Raw genomic sequence first — 24,365 nt, 5'->3', positions numbered from 1 at the left:
CTACTGTAATATGTTATCACTCAAGCAGTACAAGTTATCACTAAAAATAACGATTAAAAAATCCTTTCTTCAGAGATCTCAGAATCATAGACAAGTGCAAAAATGCAACTTGTTGCAGATACACAAAGAAGATACCTTAGATTATTTTTCATCTCCCCTTGCTGCTTTGTTACTGAAATATGTTATTGATATTGGAAGAAAGAGATGTTTCTGCAAGACATTCCTGTGCATTAGGAACTGAGTAAAGGATTGACACTGAGGTTAGGATGCTATTCCACATGGAGAGGCAATATGAAAAAAAACACAAGTAAAATGGGAGAGGAATTGGTTTCAGTGTTGATGGTAGCAAGGTTAGGGGACAGGGAAAGTGCAACCAGTTAAATGGATGTAAGCAGCAGCTGATTATACAGAGCTTTGACACATAAATTAGAAGTTTTAATGTGACTTCATGAGCATAGGAGAGCTAACAGAAGGATCTGAAGAAATAAAGATGTTAGTCAGATGAATGTTGTAGTGTAATAATTGCAGCAGCAAATTATGCTGAAGGCTACAGTCTTGCAAATATGGAAGGAGTAAGAAAAGTCTCATTTCTACTAGATTTTATTTTATATTTTCCTTCTGTTCTGATTTTCTTTTTCAGTACACCAAAATGTATTTTAAGTGTTATTCATTCATTTTGCATTTAGTTGAAAAATTACAGAAAAAATAGGGAAAAAAAAAAAAAGAAAACTCCATTTAGGAGAGTGTGCAGCAATTTCTTGAACTATCTATGATTCTGTTTTACTGTAACTGCTTTGGTACTGCACAGCTATTTGCTTCTGTGGCCCCTGCCCTATCTTTATCTTGCATGTAATCAGTTTTAGGACTTCTGGGTAGTAAACTTGTTTAGCTTGACTCATTCTTATTGTCCTACTTGTTCAACAGGAGGTTTATTTAAACCATTGAAACATGAAGACATAAATAGCTCATTTTATGTTCTCCGCTTTGAATTTGCAAAATCTCCATGACTGTGTTTATACTGAAATTTCATTTATATTTCCATGACTGTGTGAAAAATCTTCACCTCTACATGTTTTACCGTTCAGTTATAAAGGTGTTTTCCATTGCTGGTATGTGAAGAGTAAGACTGATTTTGTTAAGAGGTCGAATGTGTTGAGATTACTTCATTGCCTCTGGCAAGCACATCTACTCTGGGTTGTCTCAGCACTGTAGACTCTAGCTCATATATTGCATTCATGAAGTCCATGACATAGAGCTCTGATTTTTCAATTGATTAGTATTTGCATTTTAATTTCAGGGGGTTTTTGTATTACTACTACTATTTATCATTTTGATAGATATAGTGCCACTCTACTTCTCTTTGATTTCGTCTTCAAAATGCTTGGTAGATCTCAATAGTGCAGAGGATATATATCACCTTCAACAAACTTATAATATCTAGTTTCTCTTTTTTCTGACCCTGGAGGTATAGCTGAAGAAGTATCCAAGGCCAGCTATGAAAGCAGGCATATGTACTTATGGAATAATTTAGTCAGAATTTCAGTTTCTAAGCATAAATTACAATTCTGGGAATCCTTGCTCAGCAACTGACTAACTTCCTAGGTACTCCAGTGAGATTCATCTACTCTAACTGCAGGTTTTCAACACTGAATAATCCAAATCTAAAGTAATTACAGTTTTTACCCCTCTTTGTAGTCAGTAGGGAGAAATTGCCATTTGTCTAAATCACATAGAATGAATGTATTGAGATGTGTTCCTCTACATCTACTCAGAGCTGCCCCCACCTTAGAACGAGTTGGGGACTGAGCACCAAACTCATGAGTGTGACTGTGATGGAAGGCAAGTTCTCCTCCCTTACAGGACTCTAAGGAGGCTCAACCTCCTCCTCACAAATCGTTGTGAACACGCAATGACAGTGCTATCTCCTGTTCTTTTAAAAAGAATAAGTAGAGAAGGAGGTTACAGTAGTACAGATCCAAGTATAATAACTGTGATCTGTGTTAACTTTGGTTAAAATTGCCATTTCTCTGTGACATAATTTAATCACCTTAAATGCTCTTTGCAGGAAAAAATTTAAGATTCATTAAGCCAAACAGGCAGTATGACTAGCGAAGGGCATGAGTCATACATCTGGAAGGAGAAGGCTTCCCAGATGTATTCCTCTATTTTCTCTTCAGTGTTTCATGTAAATTAAAAGGAGTGAGATTTAAGATTTCCCACAGTTGTTAGCAGTTCCTGAGTTGTAGGTGTGTAGTCAGTTGCATGCCACACTGTCTAACCTGAGATCTTCTCTGAACAGAGTGCTGTCTGTTTGAGATGCTATTCTGATGTGCCCACCCATCCCCATGCATAATTCACAGCGTTCTGATCGCATTCTGGGTCTCAGGTCACTTCAAAATTAAGCTTAGCAGCACTGATTTTTACAAGCTCAGCTTTCTTTGAGCAATAAATTCCTTCAAATGATGAACTAACTTACTTACCTAAAGGTTAGTTATCTAAATCTAATGTACCTGTCCCAGGCTCCCTTTATAGTAATTGGAAAGTTCGTTCTCATTTAGAGAGCCATTTAACTTGTCCTCAAATAGGTGTCATAGTATATGGGATGAATTACTGTCTAAAAATGTTTTATTTCTACCCTGGGATTCTTCAGGGAAATCTATCACTAGGCTAGTGGTAAACGTCCAGTTTTTAGCCTTCTAAGCTAAGGTGATATGGATGTCAGAAAATATGGATGTGGCCAAGTCACAACAGAAAAGAGAGTGAGACAGCATTTGTAGATTTGTAGAAGCAAGGAGAAGAAAATAGTGGAAACTGTACAAGGGCCCCTTTACTGGGAAACAACTGGTTTTACTTAGAGTTACAACTAGAGGCTGATTTTTATACCCTCACATTCTCTGAGGCACAGTACTAATTTTTGTGTTCCGCTGGGTGCAGCTAATGAGAAGGGCTACCCTGGTTCTCTGGCTGCAGACATTTTCTAGTTCACATATTTGCCAAGTACAGAGTTGCATAACTCACTTTACTTTGACTTACTGTTGTTTGTGTTTTGCTTTTTTTTAAAAAAAAGTCTAGATTTTTTGCAGTTTGCTACTTTAGAAAGAGTTGAGCTATCTTCTATAAAAAACTAATTAGTTTTGACTTCCTTATACTGTATTTTATCATGTATTACCAGGACATATGTAAAATACTGTGAGTAGGGCAGCTTTCATTAGAATTATTAGAATTGTTTTCCTTCCTGGTTTCCCAGAGCTGAAACCTACCATTTTTCACAGCATGCTTTGAAAATCCCGTATTCTACACCTATTCAGAGAAGATGTGATTTAAACTTGGTGCATTTCAGAGTGGGCTGTTATTGTTTGAAATAGAGTTTTAACAATAAGTAGGAAATTCATGTTTAAAGGGATCAGATTGTGTTAGATATTGTTGTTACTGATGATACTTATTATTTTGTTTGTATTTCTAATATTTGTTTCAGCACCTGAAATTTGGAAAGGTTTTGAGTAAATCTAAATCAATAAAATAAATCTTTCTCAATGATATTTTGGGTATTGAATCAAATTGATACTTAACTTCTTCTCAGGTAACAGAATATAAGCCTTTTTTCCAGTTATGTCCCTTTTTTCTTCTACACCCCTTTTTTCCCTGACTATAATTTTCTTTATCAGTGGACTAGTGCATATTTGCTCCTCAAGTGAGTGTTCCCAATACTAATTTCATGTCCTATTCTGAGACTCTTCTAATAGTTTTTCCTCTCTTCACTTTATGGGGAAAGGCTAGTAAATACTTAAATATGCTCATTTTCAAATTAGTCTTTTCTTGAATTGAACTGTATTTTAAATTTTTCCTTAATTTTTCTTTTTTTATTTTTTAGCTATTATTTTTTCATACTAAACTATACCAAAACCCCTCAAAATCATCCAGAACTGTTTATGAACATTGTTAGCCCCACTGCATCTCCAGATGTGTATTTGTGTTCCTTTATCTCTGCTTCAGGATGTATCACTGTAAGGCCAGAGCAAATCCTGGTCACTGAAAGATTCACTTTCCTTTTCCCTGACACAAAGTAAAGAGGTCTTTTTCTTATGTTTTGGAAAGATGTTTTATTGAGAAATACCTGAGATAAAGATACTCTGGCATAAAAACCTTTGAATATTTCTGATAGTGGTGCCACTTCATATTTTTCATTTCATTCCAGTAAGCTTTTTCTTCTGAATGGTGGTGGCAGCTACCATGGGGAAAAAGACTCCTCACGCAGGAAAAGAGTCTTCCCGATTAACCAAGCCCAGTCCTTCTGGTAGCCTTGAGAATCAAACCTCATCAGTAACTTTCTGGAATTCAAAGGAACCTGTTTCCCTCAGGTTCTGCGCCCTCATTAACCCCTTCAAAGAACTCTGAAGATTTAGGCAGGCGCTTTCTTCCCCTTCACTGAAACCAGGTGGCTTGACCCTATCAACTTTTCATACACGTTTTCTAATATTCTGACAAGCATGGAGATGGATTCTCCAGTGGCAGACATTGATCAGATCAGGCCCAAAGTTGCTTTATCTGAGATATTTCTGCTTGAAAAGCACAGAACTCAATTAAAAGCTGTTAGAACTTACATACAGGATGGGACGTCTAAGTTTTATACACGTATATGTGAAGATTTCTGGTGAAATAAATGAAATTGTAGAAATTATAAAAGAAAAAACACTGACAGCATGGGTAATCAATCCTTTTGCCTTCAGTGAGGTGAGGATACAGCACTAGTAACTTAGATTCTCTCAGAGGACAGCTCTGGTCCTATCAGCATGTCCCTACAGAATGTTTATCAATTTGATATGGTTTGCTTACTTGTTTGTTTTTAATACAAGGACTAATAGACCTAGAGAGTGCATGAAGGAGTCTGACTATTGCTGAGTAAAAGATTGCACTGCGTTTGGAGGGGGCATCCTGGGCTCGGGATTTATACAGAACTGCTCTTGGGAGCATTGTCCTCATCACGCACAGAGCGCAGAATATGGGAATTTGAATGTCCTCAAACTCATAGCTTTTGGATCTTAACAGGGTCTGCATAGGAGCTGGGTGTCTCATGTCTCAAAATGTGCATGCAAAAAATACTTTCACACATTAAAGTTGTAGGTTCTGGGTAGCTGAAGGTTAAAGAGAAGAAAAATGCTCAGTGGGTTTGAGGCATTTCAGGGATGTGAAAGGAGCTATTTCGGATCTCAGTTCTAGATGCCTAAAGGCTTCTTTGGGACGAGAGTGTCTGGGTACGATACACGATATTAAACTTTAAAAAAGTGCTAGTATGTACCTTACATAAATAGTTCAGCTGTAAGATTAGAAGATAGTTCTCATACAGATTGACACAAATAAGAGAACATTATCCAGAAAATACTTTTTCTTTATTAAAGACACATTGTGCTTTTTTATACTGTCTATGTTTTCCAACCATTCCACTTGAACCACTTGCACTGTATTGACCTGCTCTGAGCCTTTAGGGAGGCTGTTAAAATCTGTAACGTGAACCCGCAGAAGTGTCAAATATTAACAAGTGTTCTCTGCCCTGCTGGTGCTGAACGTTGATCCACCTCAGGCATCACGAAACTGAGCAAGCTAATTTGTAATTGTTGCCTTTCCTGTTCTCTCATGTCGTGGGTAAGCATGCTGAAATGTCTTTCCTCTAGGTATTAGACCTTATATAGAAACTTGCATCACCCTCATCTTCACAGTAGCAGGGTCCCACCTGGTAGCATGTTAATTGATGTGACTGACATCTGTCTCCCGTGGTTCATTGTTTCTCTCATCCTGTCCCCAGAAGCAAGATTGTGTATTTAGCCATATAATGTTAAATATATTAATATATATTGAGTCAAAGGTTTTCAAGCCCCTTGTTTCCTTTAGCACTTTCTGTAACAGGAAAATTTTCTTGTGACTACAAAATGTTTGGGTTTTATTTAACTAAAAATATTTGCTCTCAGAATTCATAGAGGAAAAAAAAAAGTGTTTCTGTACATCATTTCTTGTCTAGTCTGTTGTCCTGTCGTATGAAAAGAGCATATCAAAAGTCATCTCCTGGATTATCTCTTTATTTATTTATTGTCTGGTTCCTGAGCACTCTTTGGTTCAGAGGCAGCTACAACTAATCATAATTACCCATGGCTCCCTCAGTAGAAGATTCAGGCACTAGATGAGCTGAACCACCTCCTGAAGTTACCCGTGTCTCTCTAGCTTAGGCACACTGAGCATTTGTCTGAGCCCTCCAGTTAGGACCCTTAAGTTAGGTGGGAGGAACCCGTATTAAAGTGTTCATTAACTTGTCACAGAAAAGCATGCCTTTAAAAAGAGTGGGATGCTCCATGAAGGAAAAAGTGCTTACTGTAAGCTTACTTATTTATAAATATCGTAACCCATTACTTCCTTCACAAACATGCACAAATATTGTTTCTCATAGGTTGTTTGCTTTTTGTGGTTTTTAAATAGACTGAATATTATGATCTTATCGCAGTAACATTCTTAATAATGTTGTACAGTCAATATATTTTTCCTGCCATTTTTTCATTTCACCTACAGGTATTTATGGAACCATTTATATAACAAATTGCTAGGAAATTATTGTTTTCATTATCATTCATCAGTATTTTACATAGATCCCACTGAAGCACTGTGGTTTGGACAATACTCCACAGTTTATCAATGAATAAGCTGAGCTCTTAAATGAGTAACTGATTTCTTTACCCTTGCAACGTACAGGTTGTTCTTCACAATTCTCATCAGTAGGCTGCGTGTTTTACATAAAACTGGCATACGTAGCACGTATATGTTGATGCAAGTTACTTTTACAGCTTGATAATATGCTTTGATTTATTGCTCTTCTGAGCTGTGGTGTTCTGTTTTTCCCTTAGGGATATGATGATGGATATGGAGGTGAATATGATGATCCAAGCTATGAGGCATATGATAACAGTTATGCCACCCAAACACAAAGGTAAGCATTTGCACTTTTACATTAATTTTTCAAAGAACACTTTTTTCTCTTAGCTTTTCATGTAAATTTCCTGTTTTATTTTCCACATTAAATTCTACAAAATCTTACAGTACTTTAAAAAGCTGTCAAAAAACAATAATGGCAGAGTTTATATACAGAATTATTCAGATGAAGCATAAATACAAGCAGTTAAACTTTTAAAATTGGTGCAAAGTAAGTGTATTTTTTTAAAAAATCAAGTGATTACATAATTTTCCTATCTGATGTCATTCTGAACTTGTTTGTGCAATTTTTTTTTCCTTTACTAGTGCAAAGTTGTCAAGGGTATCTAATATTTATGGCTTTTGCAATGTTTTGGGCAAAACCAGAAGGAAATTAAAAAAAAAAAATGAAGTTAAATACCTGCCGCTGGTTGGCATCCACCATCAAGGTAAACTGTAGAAGGGAACTGCATGCCTGAAGTAAAGCTGAAACTTTTTCAGCCAGTTACTTTCTCAGCAACTCTCAGAATTAATAAAAGCAACCCAGTTTGGAAATGTATTTTGTGTCCTTACTGTGTGCAATAATGGGGAAAATTACATTCACATCTTTTATGATTTGTGTCACTAAAACGAGGCAACAGAAATGATCGCTTTTTATGTATTCATACACCACACACACTCATAGATTAATTCGACAGTTGGTCCATGTTTATTAAATATGGAATGACATCTTTTTCACAGTTAAGCTGAGGGATAAAAGGGTGCTTCAGCCAATTATTCAGAAAATGCTCTTATGGGTTGCTAAGAGTACATGTAAGATTGTGGAAAGACAAATGAAATTTTAACAAGACATAGATTTTAACTGAGTTAGTGTGATTCTCACTGGGCAAGAAAGTGATGTATATGGACAGAGTTCTGCACTCTAAAGACCAGAGGACCTTAAATTTGCTTTTTTTTGAACCATCTTTTTTTGTTGAATGCTTTGCTGATGAAAATGCCTGTCAGAATTAAGTTCAGCTCCAGAACTGCTGTACTGAGTGGCACTTGAGCTGATAAAAAAAATACTTTGTAAGTATTTTTATAACCAGTGAAGAATATTTAAAAGGATTTGTCACACCTAAATTTGAACCCCATCAAGTGTACTTTAACAACAGTTTTAAGTAATTATACATTACTATCTGCATGTCATTGTGTAGGTAGATATTCTTGTTGTCAAATGTACTCCAACTTTTTTGAAAATAATTCAGCCCATCTTTTGCTACAATAGTGAATTGTCACAAGAGACGCTGCCTCTGGTGTAAAAATAATAATTAGTTGGAAATCTCTGCTATGACATTGCCTTGTATCATCTGAATTAACATGTAATTTCTTTGCAAGTTGATGTCCCAGCCAACTAAATGACAAATATATCAAGTTTATGAGGAGTGTATTACAATCAAGCTAGAACCGGCAGTGATAATTTGACTCAAGAAAGAAAATTCATAAAGAGTCACATAATTTTGTCAATTAAACAGCTATTAAGTTTAGTCATCAAATATGCTTTCCATAAAGGTGAGCTACCTGCAGGATACTTAGTCTATTTAAAATCTGCAACTAAAACATTTCCTTTTGTAATATATGGCAGGACACACAGTCATACTTATCCATATTGAGTGGCACTGAATGCCACAAGTAGTCTATTGATTTCAAAGAGAGCATTTTCTGAACTACACACTACTTATTGCAAAAATCTACAGAACAAATGGACCATTAAATAAGCAATTTGGATTTCTGCACCTTATTGGCCATTTAGCTTCACAGAAATGCCTCCCTGCTGAGCCAAAATAATACAATATAATAAAATAATATGACCAAAATATTTGGCTAGGTGTATATACCAAAAAGTTCTCTCTCAATCGCAGATCTTGTTATTAGTAGACTCCAATCATATGAGCAAGACATATCATGCACACACCTAGCAAAGAAGGTAAGTTGTACTGCTTCAGACTACTCATCCAGTATGTGATCTACAGGGAAAAAAATTAGCACAAACTTGTAGACAATGTCTGTACTCAGAGAGGAAAATACCATTACTGCCCTCTGCAGGGATTGACTGAAATTCTAAAGCATGAGATGAGAAAAAATTGTAGTCAGTGGCTTAATGCGGAGCCCCAAGATTTCTGTTCATGTTAAGGGCAGACTTTCCACTTGCTTTTTATGGCTCATTAAGGATTCAATATGGAAATTCTTAGAGAAGATACAAACTCTTGTCTGACTGTCTCACCACGCATGTTGACCAGGCCTTACTCTCGTCATTGCTTCACATTGAAGAATGTGTCGGGTGGAAGGATGAGACAGGGATGGGAACGGACAGGATGGGATCGATGGACTGAATGCAGGCTGAGTTCAGCGTGCTTTAGAGCAGAGCACGTACTGAGTCGTGCCTTGTTCTAGTCACTAAATGCAGAGTGAATATAGTGTTTGGGTAGCCTGCCACCCCCACCCCCTCATTACCTATACCTTTGTCTTCCAGACCTTATTTCTATTTCCCATTTGCTCAGCAGAGGCTTTCTTACCATATATATTCCTTCCAGGGGCTCTTAAATCTCATTGCCCAAGAGGTCTGATTTAGAGTTTTCATAAATTAGCCTCTGCCAACAGCAGAGAAAATGAGCACACTGTCAACATACACCACTGTGCTATAGCACGGGATTATGATTTAGTAAAAGGAGTACCAAAAATACCTAGTCCCAGGAACATCCAGATGCAAACGGAGATAAACGCTGTGCACAAGTATCTGGAGATTTGTACTAAAGGTCAGGTATAGCGTTGCAGGCCCAATATATTTTGTATAGGTCCTTCTCTGATGAACTCTACCACTGCCACCCTTCCAGACAAAGAGCTCTGTCCTTCATGACAACAGTCTGATTTTTAGACTGAAAATAGGGGAATAGGGTCACTTGCAGAAGACACCATGACAAAGTCTCGGGATCAGACTGGAATGAAACCCACAATAAGTCTCCATGGCTGAATGAACGAAGAGGCACCTCAAGAGCACTTTGAAATGGGCACAATAGTCAACTTGAAGAAAGAACAGCAGGACCCTCACTATGGTAAGTGTCGCCTGTACCTTATTATATTTGGGGAGACTTATTTTAGGAAGGAGAGAATGATGGGTGATAACAAATACAGTTATTGCTACAGTCTATATTGCATGATGTATGTCTTCTTTTAACTAACAGAAGCTGTATTTCTAAAGCTACCTTTTTTTCCTTCTCAACTTCCTGTCCCATAATGACTACGCAGGACACAAGGTGGAATGTCAGGAGAAAGATTTAAATGAACAACTGGCTGCGCTTCCCAAATGTGTCTATAATCATTATTTACAAGATTACACAAAAGACTACAGGTTTAGCAAGGGCATTTAGAAACCCTGCTCATTTTAGAAATTTGTTCATACTGATGTCAAAATACAGTTTTTAAGGTAATTAGAATGAAAGCTTTGTCCGATGCCAAAGAGAACAGGGAGACAACCATTTCAGTGGGCAGGGGAAGACATCGGACCTGACATACTTCCCATAGGCAATGTTGCACTGCACTTCAAATTTCTTGATGAAACCTCTTTTTCCTCTTTCTTCCTCTCCCTTCTATGCATTGTGAAGATGGCTTTCAGCAGTAAGTAACTCTGCCTGCCCAGACACACCAAGAGATACTCAGTAGTCGTTAAGTTTGTACACTACTCCTTATGCACTTGGAAGTCAGACAGAGAACGCTCAAACCCTTTCTGCCAGCTAGATTTACCTCCTGAACCTCTAGTCTGAAAACTTCGGTTAAAAATGTAAATCCTAGACATTCTATTCAGAAGTAAAAATCCCTTTCTGAATGTGACTGCCATCTCTGCTCCTCACCATTGCCTGTTCACATGTGTCAATGCTGAGGCGCAGAAGGGTGGTAAGGGAAAGAATTGGCCTGATGATCTCAAACAGCATTGTCTTGTCTCAGCAACTGCTTAATATCCATCTAAGTCTTCCACTATCCTTGCACTTGGTACTTAAAAACTTGTAAGAAGTATATTCTGGTTGTCTAACAGAATTTAAGTATTACACAAAATTACTCTCACTGCATAGGTGTTTAGCTAGACTCAACCCTCAGCTGAACGTGAGCCATTCTGTCAGATGCTGCCCAGTTTCCATTGCTAAGGTAGATGTCATTCCTGTGCAGGCCTGCAAAGGCATGCTGCTTGTCCAATTTTTGATGTTTCTTAGCAGTTTGAGCACACTGATATTCTCAATGGCTTCCAACCATGTTGGAACATGTGGTGGCAACCATTCTTCCTTTCCATTCCCACTCAGATATTGGTTTAAAGAAATAAACATCATTTTTACAGTGCAACAAGCAAGCTCATAAGGCAAAACTCAAAAATGGTAGAAGTATCAATTTCCAACTCAGCTGTAACACAGAAGATGTAGGAGAATCCTATTAGTTTTCAAAATGTAATACGTTTTTTTATTTTCTTAGGAGGAACTTTTAAGTCTGTTGAACCACCACCACTGTCCAGGATTCATGGGCTGAAAACTCTAGAGCACCAGGAGAAAAGGATTAGAAAGTCTGCCTCTCTGGTTACTCAGAAGTCGTGAGGGAATCAGACTGTACTGCATGCAAAGTGTTGCCAAACTCCTCAGCCAAGACCAACAGAATAACTTCGTGGAAGTGGATTAGTTGCTGATGAATCAGATGAGAACCCTGGTGGCCAGCGGAGCCATCTTCAGCTCTGCTACCACATCTCTAGTCATCTCCACTGACCTTTGTGTCTCTGCCAGCACCAGCAGTTTCATTTCGTGTCTCACAGTCAGATACTAAAAATCTGGGACGGACTGGCCGGTCATAGGACAAACCAGGAAGGGTATGGTCTATTTAATCCACTTGTGCATGACCTATCCAACCATATCCAATGTAAACAATGGTGCCTGACAGGGAGAAGCAAAGGAAGTCAGTGATTGTCCATCGAAGCTTAAAATTTGGGTTTGATATAATTTCCCTGTTCCACAGTGCCTGGCACGAACACTCCCACATCAATCAGTTCTGGGTTTTGTGAACATGTAGTTGGTATATTGGCAATGGCTTCCAGGGCTGGTTCGTTGACTTGTTCTTCTGTCTTTTCTTCTGTCTGGCTTTTGTTAAAAATATAGTTCAGCTGCAAAATGAATTGCTGAGTGGGTGCTTACTAAAGAAAGAAGAGTCTGTGACTCCCATCCTAGGCTGCAAATATCAGAAAATCTGTAACATACTGACAGGAATAATAAATAATTCAGTGATAAAAGATAGATGGAAATAGTGCAAAACATTACTGTTACAGATGTCATCCCATAGTGACACAGGCCTTCTCACAACATATCTTCATCTATGCTGTGACTGCAAGATGACATAGGTAAAGCACATTTCTCTTGCCTGCCTGGACCCGGCCTCGCTAATGACAGTAACCCAATTTTAGGGCCTTGAAGCAATTCTTGGCAAAATATTTACTGTTAATCTTGCAAATATTTTATGTAATGCTATAGGCAAGAGTCCTCTGGACACACATTCCATGATAGTATGCAGATAATTTTGGGACAATGACTTCTTTTTAGTCTGTCAAACACACACTGCAAACCCATCCTGCATCTGCTAAGCAAACAACCCAACTTCTGTTTCTGATGCAGAAATGCATGTTACAGGTCATGTCATCCTGAACTTCCTCACTAAGAAGTTAATGGTAATACAGAACCTAAATCTTAACATAAAGAAAGATGGCATAATATGTCTGAAATAAATTCTAAGTTTTTACAGGATCTGAAGACTTACACACATTGAGTTAGATAACTGCCGGAATGAAATTAGCTTAGAGGACTGAAGAAGAGAGAAAGGAAAGGTGCAGTATCAGAGAATTTCAAGCATAGCTTTCATCTAACTGAATTATATTTAACTGAAAAGATATAATTATCTGTGGTTCATACCAATAGCTGTGCTGTTGTGTACAAAGTCCCATGGGGCTCCTGTTTCTCAATGCTAGTAACAAAAATATAATGAGAAAAACATGTTTCAGGGCATATATGCTGCCTATGTCCACTTTCCTGCTATGGCAGCTAGTCGCTGTGGCCATATCAATGTAGTAGTATCCCAGTATCTATATGTTCATAGCCATACCTATCAATTCAACCTGTAATAGGCTGTGCAACTCTGATTCATGTTCTTATAACAACTCAGACCCACTGAAAATTTCAAGAGCACATTCAGCCATTGAGATTCAATATATGGCAAGTTACTGACTTTGAAAAGAAACTTTGGTTTTTTTGTTATTCTTGTTCCTATCGTTAAGTTCTTGCTTTCTACTGTACAGTTCTTTTTTCTGTAGTGCAGGCTGCTAAGACAGGAGATTTAGGGATCACTCACTTATTTCTGATATGCAGAAATATAACATGGACCACAGTTCAGCCCATGTCACTTATTTGGCTTAAGGTACAATCACTTCAGTGCAGAGACATGCTGCAAAATTATATAGAAAGTAAAACAAAGAATATTTTATCCAGTTGAATCTCCAGGAATTATTTACATCAGCAGTGTATATTTGCTTAACCTCCAGTTCATCCTGGTTACCCTTGCTTGACCTCCAGATATCAAGACTTTGTATGTACATCTAATTCCAAAGATGAGTTCTTCACGGAGTGCTGCAAGTAGAATAACATTTTCAGACTACTACACTTGTAAAGACAGCAGTACATAGTTCTGCTGGGCGTACATGTTCTTTGATGAACTCTATCCAACGGACTAGTCTTCTCTCCAAACTCCTTTTGGATTCAGCTTAAAATAATGGCCCTATGTTTCAGTAACAAAAATGTAGTATAAACATGGGGAGGGAAGGGGTGAAGAATAGTAAAACAGAACTAGAGTGCTTAGTAATGTCCATCACCATAGCTTTTAAAAACTCATTAGACAAATTGCAGTAAAGAATCATGTAAATAAATGTGTGCACACAGGTAGATGAAATGATCTAGGTAGACCTTATGGTCCATACTAGCTCTATTTTCTGTTACCTTTTCCCCTTTTTGTTCACGCATGACTAGGTTTACTTCAAGATAACAGCAAAGGATAATCTAATTGGACTAAGGAAGATGTTTTGTTGCAAATAAAAAGAAATCAACCCAATTTTCAAACTCCATTTTGATTTCTGGGGTTTTTATGACTGATAGAAATCCTTTTAGGAACAATTAAAATAAATCGGATGTTTCAAGCACTAAAAAAGTAAATGTATTGAATTTATTTTTAATAGAGTGGGATACTGACTTTCGTATGTTTTCCATGTTGTATTAAATTGCAGTAAATAATTCTAGTCCATTCCTTTAGGATAAACTGATAATAAAGATATCAGATCTTATTTTTTCACAGGTAGCATTTTCACCTATATACAAAAATGTACACAAGTGGAAACTATAATACATCTCATAATAAAGTACAATGCAGCACTGGGTGAACTTTCTTTTAGACTGTGTCCTTACTTATGCTGAAAAAGGGAAAAATTCATTAGGGGAAAAAATCTTAAATACAAAAATATCAAGAGAATTAAGAGTCATATTAATTTTATTTGCCACTACATAGGAAATGAATATCATGGCCAACTCATACGAAGTATAAACTATCTTAGATGCTCCTTTTAGTTTCAAGTCTTGATGTAGACTTCTTACAACAATGCCAAGGTACGTACAACAATAGTTAGTGCAAATTACAACAAAAAACCTGGTTTGTCAGTCATCTCACTGGCATCTGTAATCATGAGAAAAGTAGTAAGTGTGCCAAGATTCTGCAAGAATGAACTGCTAAAAACCTTCTGCTGTGGATCTGAGGGAGAGAGAGGGGAGCAGCATTCAGAATGCTCGTAGCTTTTCCTGACGTGATAGCTGTCTGGGAGCCACGCAATTTAGGGGCCAGCTTTGTCCTTGTAAGTGATGCAACAGCATTATTTCATTAGCATCACTGTAAAGTCGAGAAATCCAAGTAACTGATCGGCACATTACTGTGCTAGAGTTGTACAAATGAAAAGCTTATGCATTCTTCAAAGATCTTTGAGTCAAAATTCCTGAAAGCTTCTACCTGCATGACAGAAATAACTCTTATATTCCATTTCATGCTTTGGATAAACAAATATTAAAACCTTACGAAAAGCAGAACCTCTTTTGATACGTGTTTTGAAAGAAAACTTCATTTGAAAACTTCTGAAAATCTAATTAGAACAGTTACTTGAGAAAGCCATTGCCAGTAACAAATGGCTGCTGTAGAGCAGATAATTTCTGATCCCTATTTCTGGATTCAGTCTTCAGCACTGTAAAGCTTTCTTACATGTTTAGATAATGGGGAAGCCCACATATTTCCCACAAGATATTCAAAAGACGTCTATCAGTTTCCTTACTTGCTGATGGACATTTGGGTGAGCGGAGAAGCCTGGCAGACTTCTAGTAAGTTTCTATCTTTTTTCAATGTCTCTAGTGTCTTTGTACCTACCACTTGTAGGTGTAGTGTAGTTCAATTTTCCCCGAGGCGTCCAAATATCTACCCTCCCTCCAATTGAATCCCCAGTTACAATGCTGTGGAGGGATTTCCAAGCAAAAGATGGCAGATATGCTCAGGATAAAAATAAGATCTTTGGATGTTTAATTGAATACCAGAGAACTAAGGAGCAAATATTTCTGAACAGTCTTAGGACAAAGACATAGTGTTGCCATTGAGAAACTCACATTCATACTCACATATTCTCTATCCTGTCTTGCGGAGGAACTTTAGTGAAAACTTCTGTCAGAATCATATTTTCTGATTGCACTCAGAAGGAAAACACAGAGAGAGGTCAATGATCTTCCTTGACTTTAGAACAAGTTTAATAAACACTTAAAGCAATGATCAGATACCTTTATTTAATCAGCCTGTCCCACTGTTTTTGACTACTTGCTTTGTAAAAAGTTCCTGCAGACTAATTGTGGAGAGAACTATCCATAGTAAAATGAAACTATTTTGTCCTTGTTTTAAAAACGATAGCTAGACACAACTGTGAATAATCATTAATTTACTTAGTAGATTATCACATGCTTAAGTCTTTTGGTAATATGATCAGAGGTTCACTCCTCTCTCACTATGAAAGTATTACTATATAGTAAAATATATAGACACAAATATAATCCAAGCTGCAATAGGTAGAGTGGTTACACTAGTTCTTTGTAAAATGCAATATTCATTATTATTTTCTCTACTGTGCACTCTCTCACTTTTTAACCAGTATGCATTGTATTTATACTTTGTCATATTTCATTTTGGCTTTGTGCTTATATCCACCTGTTCATAAATAAAGATTTCCCTGTATTTTATTTCCAACCTGTTGAAATCAATCAAGCCATGAAGCCTAGAATATGACTTTTTATGTATCTTCACAGCAATCTCTTCGGGCATTCATCATCAGAAAGTGTTCTCAAATGCCACTTCTCATTTATTTGATTCAATGAGCAAAATGGAATCAAATTTCATTGCTCTGAAGTAGAGAAAAGTTTTTCCTCTAAAACTGGATGGAATTCCTAAAATTCTGCATCATTGCCTTTACAAACACTGTGTCTGCAGGCATTTCGTACCAATACTCAGTGATAATTCTGTCTGTATGAGAAAAGTACAGTGGAATGGAGAATATTTGAATAGAAATCCCCATGTGTCTGTGGTTGCAGCAAACAAATGGCAGATTGGTTTCTATTTCGGATTTTGCAAAAAGTTCAGAACCCAAAGTCATCTTGCAATTATCATGGCCATCCAATCCTATGCTTGTATAACTCTACTGGCTTCATTATTTGTTGGGGGTTTTTTTTAATTATTTTTTGAAATCAAACATAGGAAAATGTCGGAGACAGATGAGATCTAGTTTAACTTCGAGCAATTTGTAAACTACTAAGCAAATCCAGGGAGTATAGTAATGGAAACATTCTTCTCTGCTAAAAGTATTGGATACAATCAAACTTCAGCTTTCAGAAAAAGGAAGACTTTATCCACTAAAATGTTCACCATATTATTCCATTAGTTCTAAAGATCTATTCAGTAAAGGACTATATTTGTGATTCAAGGCTGAATCCTACAAGAAGTTCCTCTCATCTTTCCTATAGATGTAATGCTCTGTTAAGTACAGATGTTCCAGTAAGTTTCAGATTCCTGGGAAGATTATTTCTTTATTCACACATTTCCATTATGAAATATTACTTATAAAAAATGCCTATATTGCAGTTCATGTGAATGCAAATCTTGCTCACCTCTCTTCCAAGCAGAAGCATACTGCTTTGTGTAAAAGGCTTTTCTTTCATGGCCAGTTATGTGTTAAGTCCTGCTGGCTCCTTCCCTCGTGTAGGAGGAAGAAGGATTACAAATGCAGTCTTACATGAAACGACTGCAATAGCGTTAGACAGGATCCTGTCAGCATAGGAGCTGAGTATTTGATTGTATCAATTATTGATGTTGAAGGTTGTAAACTCTGAGGATTACTCAATAGAAATGATATTGAGAAAGAGGGAGATAATGGGAGATAGGAGACCAGGACCTCAAAGGATCCATTTGAGGAAGTGAAAAAGAATGAGAGTTGTCTAAAATATTGAATCCCACCTCTAGGGATCCTTGTGAATTATCCTGGGTGTTAGCTTGACTCGAGAATCTGTTGTCTGAAAATAACCCAGACTGTGATATATCTAGAAGGAGTGCTAGAGTTTCATTTATCTGTAACTGTCTAAAGTATAGATGCTGACTGCAAGCTGACAAAGGCCAGGAATCCCTCTTCAGATAGTGCCAATCCTAAAATACAATATTGGTTCATTCTCACATTGTCAAGTACCACAACACAAAGATTTAGTTTTAATTCTTCAAAGGCTAGCGTGGAAGTTTTTCACCTGTTTGATCGTGACTCTGAATTATGGAACTTCACTGGCATTAGCTGAATCTCTACTTTGGACCAATTCAAGTACTTCACAAAAAAAGCCTGATCGTTATCTAGTGGCCGAGTTATAGTTTCAAGGTTGATCAAAAGCCTCTTTCCTAAATTGACTAGCTCTTTCCTAAACATTTCCTAATAAGAGATTCCTATAAGATTCTAGAATATGCTGGCCCATTTAAAAAGTACAACCATTAAGGAAAAAAAAAAAATAACATCTTTACCAAAAAAAAAAATTAATATTCTACTCAACAGGTCTTAATGAAAGGCTTTCAGTTGCTTAACATCTTTCAGGATAGACTACAGAACACACTTAAAACAGAATCATATGTTAGCAGTGTTTAAAGCAGATGAAGCCTTTGTTCTACCTTTCAGCTTTGGCTTTATTGGGCCCATTGTATGTCTGCAAACACATTTTGTGCTCCACAATTACAGAATAAAAAGTTAGATGTATCTCTCAGCAAGTAAAAGCAAAGAACAAAGAGAAAAAAAGGCAGAACAACAACATAAAAAAAAAACCCCAACCAAAAAACCAACATGAGGGAACAAGTACTCAAGTTCTCCAGTTCTTGCAATGTTCTGCTACCTTATATTACACAAGCTGTAAGAGCAGCCAGGGAACCAGATGGTAATGTTTCTAACCCTGGGTCTCTTGCCAGCAGCTTCCTGCAGGTGCAGGAAGAGATTGGTCAAAGGCTAATGCAGTCTATTTATTAATATCGTGACTTCCTATACCTAATGCCATTGATCTCTGCATGGAGAACATCACCCTTCCCCCAGATGGCTTGTTGACCCAAGAGTCAAGGTTTTGTGGCTTCAATCTTAACTCTTTTGTTTGCAGTTCTCTGCTTAAACTACCTTAAAGCACCATTCTCCACAGCCTTTTGGATAACAAGCTGTATGGTTTCCCATGGGTGTTGACACAGTCAAACTGGAATTCGGTTTTGCTTACCTAATGTCAATTTGAAAAAGTCCCAGTTAGCGAGAGGTTAAAAGCCTCCATTGGCTTTTAAGGTTGCGGTTTAGAGACAGAGTCTCTGTATGTGAGTCCTCATATCATAGGAGCACCAGCTAAGTCAGGTTGGAAGGCACCTCAGGGGACCCATATCTCTCAAATAAAGAACATCTTTTGTGGTTTTTTGGAACTGATCTGGCTTTATCTGCACGAAAAGATAAAGCACTTTATAGAAACTTTGATCCCAAATCTTTATGAGTAACAGGTTCAAAAGCACTAACCAAAAACAAAGGTCAAGTTAAAAATAAGCATAAATGGGTTATGATTATAAAGATTAATACTATATGAATTATTAATCTTCTTGCCCACAGAATAGGAATGAGAACAGAATCATACATCTTTGTTGCTAAAGTTTCATCTAGATAGAGAAAAGGTACATCAGAGTTTCTCAGATTACAAGCCATTTGAGATATCAAAATAATTAAACTACTTGTAAGATTCATAGTCCCATGTATATTAATTCTTCCACAAGTGATACATATAGATTACCGAAGTCTAAGTCACCGCACATAAAGACCTCTGTGTTTCAGAAGTCTGATGTTAAAGTATAGTGCAATGCTTTGAAAACTGAGGAGTAAAAGCTGAGAAGTTGTTAATGAGTTAATCTGCTTTAAAAAATGTATTGCATCCTGCTTTCAGGTGGGTGCATGTACTTCAGTAAATTACACTTCATGTTGCTTGAAAGTAATGAATGCTAATGACAGATAATGGCGTCTTGTTTCCAATTAGCACTGCCAAGAGAGCCTGAGGTTTCTAGAGCTCATGATCACCGTATTTTCCAGGAACAGTCTGAGAACTTTAAAATTATATAAACAAGTTTTATTTATACTGAATGCATTTGCTGATTGTTTTCTTCCACAGCTGGGCATAATGCAAATGAAATACATATCTCTGTAGTTCAATAATTTAAAAAACCCCAACTTATACATGTAAAGCCATATTCTATCACCCATTTTTTATAAACATCATCCATTGTTCACTTTGCTAAAAAATAGAGGAAATTGTTTACAAATAAATGCATGTAATAGATTACAGTGAATATTCAGAAAGGTTTAAAATAGAGCAGACTAATGGATAAGTAGTCTGGCTCACAAAATGTGAGTTTAAATAAGATATTTCATACTAAGAAATAAATTTTCGTCACTTAAGTATTGTTCAAAACATTTTCTAATATGAGTTGGCAAGGAATTTGAAATACTATTTTGGCTCAAATCTATGAAAAATGTGTATTATTCAGGGAAATAAAGTTGGAGAACTTAGATCACAATCATGTATTGTGCTATGAATTATGTGTTTTCAGAAATGTGTTGAGTATTGTGCTCACAGACATCAAATATGCAGTATATAACAAATCACTTCCTTTCTACAGTTGCAACACAGCTTGTTTCTTATTTTAAAGGTTTGTGTATTAACTTTGTATTCTGTTTATAATGTATTTCAGTTTGGAATGTTCACTATGCAGGATTTTCGTCTCACATCCTTATTGTCTGTATGATTGTCTGCTTTTTCTCTAATAAAAACATACAACAACAATAGTGTAGCAATGAATTTTTACCCGATCTTGCAAGTCTAGCATTTTGCTGGATGTTATATTGATGGTAATAGCTCAAGGCCCTACTCAGTGACCACTGAAAGCAGGACTGCCGTTGATAACTTATTGGCCTTTGGATTGAGTCCCAAATGCACTCCTTTTAAAGCTGACCTTTGGATGCTGCCGCTTTGTTTTGTAAAATGTATCAGGAAGAAATATTAGCATCTTATCTGCTGACAGAAGATGAGAGTTGTGGGGTTTCTTTTCCTGTAACTCCACTCACTAGTCCAACACCTTCCTCTGCCCGGGAAAGCAGGCAGTATGCCAAAATGCTGCTGCTTAAATTTTATTACACAAGATTTTTCATACTGCTGTCTGCCAGATCTGGATCATATGTCATCTGTCTGTTCTGAACATTTCAAGTAATTTCTTAGGTCTAAACCATGAGCTCTGTAGGTATGACTAGATACATGATTTAACCCTGACACTGCCCGTGCTCTAGTTCACCTTACATAGTCCTGTAATTTTATTTAACTGGCTACTAGAACCATTGCAGAATAATACAGAATGCTTAGGATGTTCAATAAATAAAAGATGTATTCTTCCTGTTTGTTTCTTGCACCACTTCAGTAGGAGGGTGTATATATTTAGATAATTTATTTTCAAGCGACTGGATGGCGCCCATTATCCTGGAAGGTAATGGTCTACAGTGATTATGTCCTATAGAGCTCGGGTTGCATTGGGAAAAATATTTGAAAGTATTAACTTCATTTTCATTCAAGTCACTCGTATGTCCACTTTTTGCAACTGCTTTAGCAAATGAATTTCATCTGCCTGAGATATTGACGTCAGTGTACTATCCACTCACATGAATGACTTCTGGCTAAATTTCTAAATTAATGCACAACAATTATAGTTGCGTTTTCAGTTCAAAAAAAACCCCTACAGATATTTGTAGCTGCAAACTGTTTATGAGAGCTGTGCCTAGCCAGTCAGGAGATGATGTGTCCCAAATCAAAACAGCTTGACTGTCGCTTATCAGATACACGCAATCAGTGCTCTCAAGTGAGATGCAGCACATGAATTATTCTCAGAAATTATTCCAAGAATAGTTATGAATAGCTATTAAGTTCGAGAAATTAAAAATCTGATTACAGGCAGTTTGTGAACAAAGAAGCCAAAATTAGTTTAAGAAAATAATTGTTACAGATTGCTTGTTTATCTCTATTGCATTTGTGAAATATTTTTACTTACACTCCACTTTCAACTAAACTTCTCTTTCAAGTGTAAACTAATATTTTTTAAATGATAATCCAATATGGAAAATTGCCTGAGAAATAATGTTATAAATAATGCAATATTGAGCTGATTGCCTGCATCCATTCATTTTGCAAGAGTCTCTCTCATGCAGTGTCCAAGGAAAAAGAAGCAAAAGTGACGACAATAAAAAATTAATAACAGGGAAGGTGTTAAATTTTTTGTTTGGTTCACTGCAGGTGGAAGAACTACCATATGGTAGAATTCATGGAGTTTGTAAGCTTTTCTGGGCAGAAACTGATTCTTGTTATGTCTGCCTGGTACCTGATAACAGCAGTAGTCTGATCCTCAATTTGGTACCAGGTACTAGGTACCAAATACACAGTGCAAATAATAATAGCAGTGAAGCAAAAGTGTGAATAATTCCATTTCCATTTCACAATGTCTTAGAGGTCAAATTTTCTGGGTGTCCACTCCAGGTAATAGCTGGGGATTGCTGATTCCCAGAGTGTAACTATGATCTGAAATCTTTTGATAACATGTTAATATGACCATACATAATTTTCATTAATTAACAAAAAGTAGTGAAAAAGTGGTTACTCTAAGCCTGATTTTCCCCTCCTTGAACCTTGCTGCTTTCAATATGCATTTTATTGGTACTGTATAAAACTTTCCATGGGTGTCCAATAACAGCATAAGGACGAAGGCTGTGGAGAATCAGGTATGTCTCTATAAGCAATGGAAATGTACTTTCTTCTTCAGGGGCAAAGCTAAAAACCCCTCAGTGTTTTTGGTAGAGATAAGTAGTTCACAGGTTCCACACAGTACAAGACAGTCAGCTCTGGGTAAAGCACACTGTGCTGAGTTTGATACCGCATACATTTTTGGAATTACAGGTAAATGAGATTAACACTTCTTTTGGTAGTTTAACAATCATGAATAATAAAGTGGATGGTCTTTTTTCAGACATTATTTTTGCAAATAGAATTTCTGTCAGTGCTTGTCACATCTCCTAGGTTTAGATATTTAGGACCAATTTTGTTTTACACTCAGTAGATATGAAATGTGATGTGCTGTATAACAGCTGTTATTGTCACTGATACATTTTTCCTGCATATTTTTTTAAATTCTGCCCCTGAAACTAGATGGACTATGCTATCATGTAAAAGTGTTAAAATACATTTCATTTTCTGTGCTCTGTTTTTGTTTTGAGTTGGTTGCCTACAATAATAGTGACATGACTATCTGAATCTGTTGCAGTGTGCCTGAATATTATGACTACGGTCACGGAACAAGCGAAGAGGCTTATGACAGCTACGGTAAGGTCTATTCTATCTTGAGCAAAAGTGTGAAATCAAAAGAAAAAAATCTGTCACTGACAACTCAGAAATTACTTCCACTTACTTTTCTTTCTTTCTCTGCTTTTACAAAGTCCAAATAAAATGGATTTGTGTAACTTTAGGGTGAGGTTTAACTTACTGAGGTAGGACCAGAAAATTGGACAGATCAATTCCGATTGAAATTACAAAGCCAATTAATCACAGTCACAGATCAGCTTTAACAGCAACACTGAAGTTTCTGATTAGTGCCTGAATATATTTCACAGTGTTAAGTTTCGGTCTGCTTGATGTGCCAACAGTACTATGCATCTGCTACTGTCGTATGCATCACTTCGACCAGCAAGTTTGGTGAGATTTTGAATTATAGACTTACTGAAAGTGGAAGGAGAGGGTGCTGTACCAGCACGGGACCCCCCACTGCACCAAGAGGGAAAGGAGTATCTGGTGCCACACCAGGCAGTACGGATGGGGGGAGCGCTGTACTCCTTCCGCCTCCCCGGCAAGTCTGTGTCTGAGCTGGAATAGTTCCACTTCACAGGCACAGAGGCCATGAGAGGGGAAGGAAGTGTTGCTCCGGTGCGTACAGCCCATTTTCTAGGTCTGTTGTTCGATACTAGTGGTGTGTTTCAATAACTGATTAGAATCCAGTCCGTGTTTTCCTATCAATATTTTTCAGTACGTTTTGCCAATCAGATGGCACAGTGAATCTCACTCTGACATTTTCACTGAAATAACAGAGCAAAGCTGGCTATTGTCAGCTTAAAGACTGACCCTACTATATTCAGCAGAGATGTCATGCTTGATTTACTATTACTAGTAAAGTATCGTAAGTTTACATGGTGACTTCCAAAGCACTGTGAAAATGAGAGCTGCTGGAAAAGACACTGCAAGTTACTGTAAGGGGTTATATAAGGATTGCTGCTTGAAAGAAATATCTTTATTCATGCAGCTGTGAAGCAAATGTCACTGTAATGCAAACTTGCAGTTCCCTTTGTACAGAAATCACGAGACATTACTGAGATGCTGTCAAAATGATTGCTTTGCACAATCAGAAATAACTTAATTTTTTGTATAATCAATTCTCACAATACATTTGGATAACACAATGTGCAGTGAAGCACATTTTCAGTGCTAAACAAGTAATAATAATAACAACTTATCCATATGAATGTGTGTGGTTCAGTTACCCTTTGTTTTGTGTCATTTCATTTTTTTGTATGTGCTTTTTTAATACCTGCAGTGAAAGACCTTTCCTCCCCTCTACAGATTCCGTTGCCACCTCTCCTTCCAAATTCATTGCTAAGGTTTTGGGCAATG

The 24,365-nt window shown here is 37.0% G+C and overlaps 1 protein-coding gene across 9 annotated transcripts in view; it reads left to right on the top strand.

The window, feature by feature from the left end:
• KHDRBS2 (KH RNA binding domain containing, signal transduction associated 2) overlaps nt 1-24,365 on the top strand; it is a 379,312-nt gene that overhangs the window by 322,282 nt on the left and 32,665 nt on the right. For 3 of the 9 annotated variants that reach the window (XR_008576623.1, XR_008576622.1, XM_054822253.1), the window contains exons 7-8: nt 6,888-6,970; nt 22,969-23,027. Coding sequence is in view for 4 of the 9 variants with exons in the window: in XM_054822253.1 (XP_054678228.1) it covers nt 6,888-6,970; nt 22,969-23,027 (142 nt within the window). In the remaining 5 variants the exon portion in view is untranslated. Of the gene's footprint in view, nt 1-6,887; nt 6,971-8,852; nt 8,918-9,463; nt 10,044-11,448; nt 14,440-22,968; nt 23,028-24,365 lie in introns of those variants that run through there. The other 6 variants (XR_008576624.1, XR_008576625.1, XR_008576626.1 and 3 more) reach the window with 6 other exon arrangements.

The sequence above is a fragment of the Grus americana genome, chromosome 3 (assembly GCF_028858705.1).
Source record: "Grus americana isolate bGruAme1 chromosome 3, bGruAme1.mat, whole genome shotgun sequence".
NCBI lineage: Eukaryota > Metazoa > Chordata > Aves > Gruiformes > Gruidae > Grus > Grus americana.
This window is presented reverse-complemented; position numbering and strand designations above follow the sequence as displayed.